Raw genomic sequence first — 4,507 nt, 5'->3', positions numbered from 1 at the left:
AATTTCTTGTAGATAGTTTTAACTTCGAAATACACTGTGTTTCTGCAGAGCGCAATGCGTAGCACGATGTTTACTATTCGGAGTACGAACTCTCTGATGATGATCTACTTGAATCTTACAGTTAACTAAATATACTTTGCTTGAAAGATCGGCCTTAACGTTTAGCCACGCCTCCTTTCTTTCCTTTAAACCACGCCTATTGGCGGAACTTGGAGGAGGTTAAATTGGGTATAAACAATTATACATCTTTGCTGAATTTGCAATTGAAATGCAATGAATTGTTTTCTTCTTAAATCAAATACTTAATAAAGATGCAGAGATTTGCTTTACATTGCGATAAAGCTATTTTCATATTAAACCACGCCTATTGGTGGAGCTGCAAACAGCTACCAATTATAAGCCTTTATTAACAATTTATGACTTAAGAAGTCAAACATTTCTGGTTCCAGTCATGTTTTATTGTCAGAGACGAAAGTTTAGATTATTTTTTGAATGTTTTGTATTTAGCCACGCTTTCTGGTGGGGCTTTCACATGTCTAAAGTCTAAAAAACAGCTAAGTGTCAGCTGAGATTGACCACAAAGATTTTCACACAAAAAAATTCATTGTTAAAAAGAATAATAATTCAGATAACAATATTTTGCAAGCAACACGCTTCGCCTCCTGGAAGAAGTATTTTATCAAAAATACCTTTTTTAAGTACAAAGTCAAATACTCCTGAAAGAAAGATTATCCTTAACATTTAGCCACGCTAACGCTCACTAGTGGAGCTGTGTGCCTAACTGCAATTTAGCTGCAAAAATTTTCCAATTGGTGATTTAATAAAACATTTTCTTGAACAGTCTGGTTCCTCGAGTTGGAGTGGAATCTTTGACTTCGCGAAAATTTAACAGAAAATAGACAAACAACACCCCAAGTATTCAGTTACGCATCCCGCGGTTAAACAATAAATCGGCTAGCGTTAAGACTCCCTAATATAACAGCTGCCAATATTTTAAAGAGTTATTTTCACGGAGCCTTCAGGCTTGAAAGTTTTCCTTTCTATCCAAACTCATTAGTTCTGTTTGCTTGCCTTCAGCGCTTCGCAGAATATTAATAGCATAATTAAAAGTGAGTTAAGGGTGTTGAAAATTCATTAACTTGATGAGCTGTAATGCAATCGACGCGACATTGAATGTGGGAGTATAACCAGCAAAAAAACCACTATTTAAACCATGCTGTTATATAATGTGCTTGCAAAATTCCAATCAGTTTTCACAGTGTAACATGAGGTGGACACCCAGACGTGTTTCTTATGCCGGCCCTCAATCGCTTGCCCAGGTCTTCATCGACTTTGGCAAAGTTATCAATGGCCCTTTCAGCTATCACGCAGTTTGTCTGTCTCAGCCAAATTAGCATGTTTTCGATTGTTCGCTCTCTTTCGTCGTCGTTAATCACCTGCCGAGTGTTAAAAAAAATTTTGCGTTTACTTGAAACGTTTGGAAACCTCGACCTACTCTTGTCCATAAAAGTCGTGCCTGGGAATAGTTATCAACCAAGCCGTTATCGGTCCTATCGGCCACTCCATTGAGAGGAATCCTCGGAGCCAAAGCTCTGGCTCTTTTATCATTCCTCGGGCCATTGAAGCTATTCGGAAAGTAATTGGGCCCGCCTCCCTGGCTGAGTATTGTCGAGCGACCATCACGATTGTAATTGTGCAGCTAAAAGAAACACTTGAAATTACATAAAGCCAAGAACACTGCCACACATCTAATAATATCTCATCATCGAACGGAAAATGTACGTCGAACATAATATCGCTGACATTTTAACAGGCCTGAAGATTAACTGCCTTGGCAGTTACGGGCTCTAATAGTTATTATTCTAAATTGTTTCCAAATAGCCGGAATTATTTAGGGTCTGGAACGTAAAATAAACTCGAATATTTTATCGAATTTACGGCCTTTGTTGATTTTTAGTTAATTGGGACACTGTGTACATTTCATTGGTAGTTTACTGATATTTGGATAAAATCGCAACTTAACACCAACATTTTTCGGTTAAAAAATCAGGAAGTGTACGTTTAGCATATTGGAATAAGCCACGCCTCTGGGCAGAGCCAAAGTTTTGGATTGTAACCAGGGCAATAAGAACGACTTTTAGGTCGCGCCCCTAGGCGGAGCTAAGCAGCGCTCACCAAATTCAAAGCTAATTGAACATGTATAGAAGAAACAAACTCGAAAAATTACCTTGAATGGTGAGTTAACTGGCAACTGAGTGTTGTTGATGCCCAAACGATACCGATGAGTGTCCCCGTAGTTGAAAATTCTGCCTTGAAGCATTCGGTCCGGCGAAAAGTTAATTCCTAGAAACCAAACTCATCGAATAATCAACCACGAAAATAGCCGCTGATTATCTTATGAAATCATCGAATTAGTCTGATGAAACCGTGTGATTAATGCTCATCGACAGCCAAAACGTCGGCCGTCCTAAAAATATGCGTGCGGACAGTAGATTTTTCAGTACAGTGGGCGAACCTGGGTAAATAGTAAACACTTAGTATATATTTTCGCGTGTCCTTTACCCAAAAATGTATTTTTAACGTTGCGATTCACTGGACAATCTAGTTCAATGCCGATTAAGCGGGGCCTGAAAATAAACAGAATTAAGCCCACTGGTCGCTTACCAGGGATGATGTGCGATACGTCGAACGCCAGCTGTTCCACTTCAGCAAAATAGTTGGTCGGATTCTTGTTCAGAACAATTCGTCCCACGGGAATTAAGGGATAGTCTGCATGTAGCCAAACTTTTGAATTATCAAAGGGATCGTAAGGGTTCTTAACCGCTTGCTCCGGGGTCATCACCTGGAAGGAGTGTTTTAGCCCATGAAAATGGTTTTCTGGATATTCTCCAGGCCTACCTGTATATAAAATGACCACGAAGGATAGTTCTTATTGTGAATGGCATTGTACAAGTCGCGGGAATAGTAATCAGGATCAAGTCCAGCCAGTCGGTCCGCTTCGCTTTGCCATAAGTTGGAAATTCCTAAAATATCCACATTGAAGACAGGCCGAAGTTAATTGTTTTAGTGTGAAATGAGGGCTGAATGTTCGCAGTGTGTGTAGATTAGGAAAAAACAGCAATTTAATTGTTTTTCACCCTATGGTTAACCACGCCTCTGGGTGGAGCTTAATATTTCAACTATACTTGACTAAATATTTATGCAAAATATTTCTAGAACAAACTATTTTCTGATCCTGTTTCTTTTCTATTACCATAAAATGCATTCAATCTAATCATAAAGTTACTCCTTTTGACTATGTTTTTACAAGACTGTTTTTTATACCTTATGTGGAATCTGACCACGCCTCTGGGAGGAGCTAAAAATTGGGCGGAGTTATACATTTAAAAAAATCAAAAGTTAGTTAAATTTCAAAAAAATTTCAATTTCAAATTGAAGAAAAAAAATGTTTTCTGTCAAAAATCGAGAATATCACTATATAATCAGCAGTCTGTATTTTATTAGCTCACGTGAAAACGAAATTGATCTAAAATAAAAAGCAACATACTTCAAGCGAAATCACGTACTAAATCGCTAAAATAATTGAAATTCGCATAGTTTCATTTAAAAAAGTGGATTGAAAAGCGGCAAATTTACCAGATTATACAATTAACTAACTTCATCTAAAACCCTACAAAATCTAGGAAAAACATCTCATATTTTTTTTAGATTTCTGTAGCAGTTTTCAAATGAAGTTGGAACCATTCGAGTGTATCTAGGAAACTTCAATTTAAGCCAAAAAATAACATTTCCAAGTTAAAAAAAGGGGAAAGACGATCTAAAAACCATCTTTATTACTTGGCCACGCCTTAAGGCGGAGTTAAAACTAACGCAGTGTATAATCGTATACTTAGCCACGCCTTCGGGAGGAGCTCAAGATTTGAAAACAATTTCCAATTCAAATAGGTCAAGTCAGAACTTCAATTCCAACGAAAAAATGTTGACAATAAAAAACATGATTTAATAGTCATTAAAATCTGGCTTAATACTTGGCCACGCCTCAAGGCGGGCTACAAGAAAATCTGAAAAATAGGAAGTCTCTAAAATATTTGAGATTTACGGTCCAGTTGTAGCTGAAGCAGTGCAAGTTCGTCTAATTGACTCTTCAACTTGATTCTAAAAAGCCATTTTATCGCAAAACCTCAAATTTAGTGAAATAATTTCGAAAATTATTTTAATACTTCGCCACGCCTCTAGGCGGAGTTAGAACCAATCGGCTATATACTGTTACAGTTAGCCACTCCCCCAGGAGGAGCTAAAACCTACTCAGTCAAAAATGTTGCGGTTATCTTCAATTAAGACTCCACTCCACACAGTGGCTCATCAGCTTTCGTCAGATGAACAACAGCTCTTCAAACGATCCACTGTTTGACTTTCCTTATTTGTTACAAAGTGTTTCACACTCGCGGTCCAACCTCGAGGTTGAAGCTTCACTAAGTGTGTGTTTTTGCCCTCCCCCAGACCAAGA

The 4,507-nt window shown here is 37.9% G+C and overlaps 2 protein-coding genes across 2 annotated transcripts in view; one reads left to right on the top strand and one right to left on the bottom strand.

The window, feature by feature from the left end:
* Positions 1 to 4,507, top strand: part of LOC109540690 (xaa-Pro aminopeptidase ApepP) — a 42,572-nt gene that overhangs the window by 8,741 nt on the left and 29,324 nt on the right. The gene's annotated exons all lie outside the window — the stretch shown is intronic.
* Positions 1,206 to 4,507, bottom strand: part of LOC109540718 (catalase) — a 5,893-nt gene continuing 2,591 nt past the window's right edge. Inside the window, exons 5-9 of the mRNA XM_019909173.2 lie at positions 2,899 to 3,023; positions 2,665 to 2,842; positions 2,228 to 2,343; positions 1,496 to 1,699; positions 1,206 to 1,436 (exon numbers count right to left, since the gene is read on the bottom strand). Coding sequence (XP_019764732.1) covers positions 1,254 to 1,436; positions 1,496 to 1,699; positions 2,228 to 2,343; positions 2,665 to 2,842; positions 2,899 to 3,023 — 806 coding nt within the window. The 3' untranslated portion in view covers positions 1,206 to 1,253. The remainder of the gene's footprint in view (positions 1,437 to 1,495; positions 1,700 to 2,227; positions 2,344 to 2,664; positions 2,843 to 2,898; positions 3,024 to 4,507) is intronic.

The sequence above is a fragment of the Dendroctonus ponderosae genome, unplaced genomic scaffold (genome assembly GCF_020466585.1).
Source record: "Dendroctonus ponderosae isolate FM_Combo_2020 unplaced genomic scaffold, Dpon_F_20191213v2 Dpon_F_20191213_1, whole genome shotgun sequence".
NCBI lineage: Eukaryota > Metazoa > Arthropoda > Insecta > Coleoptera > Curculionidae > Dendroctonus > Dendroctonus ponderosae.
The sequence above is the reverse complement of the archived record's forward strand: the minus strand, read 5'-3'. Positions and strand labels throughout refer to the sequence as shown.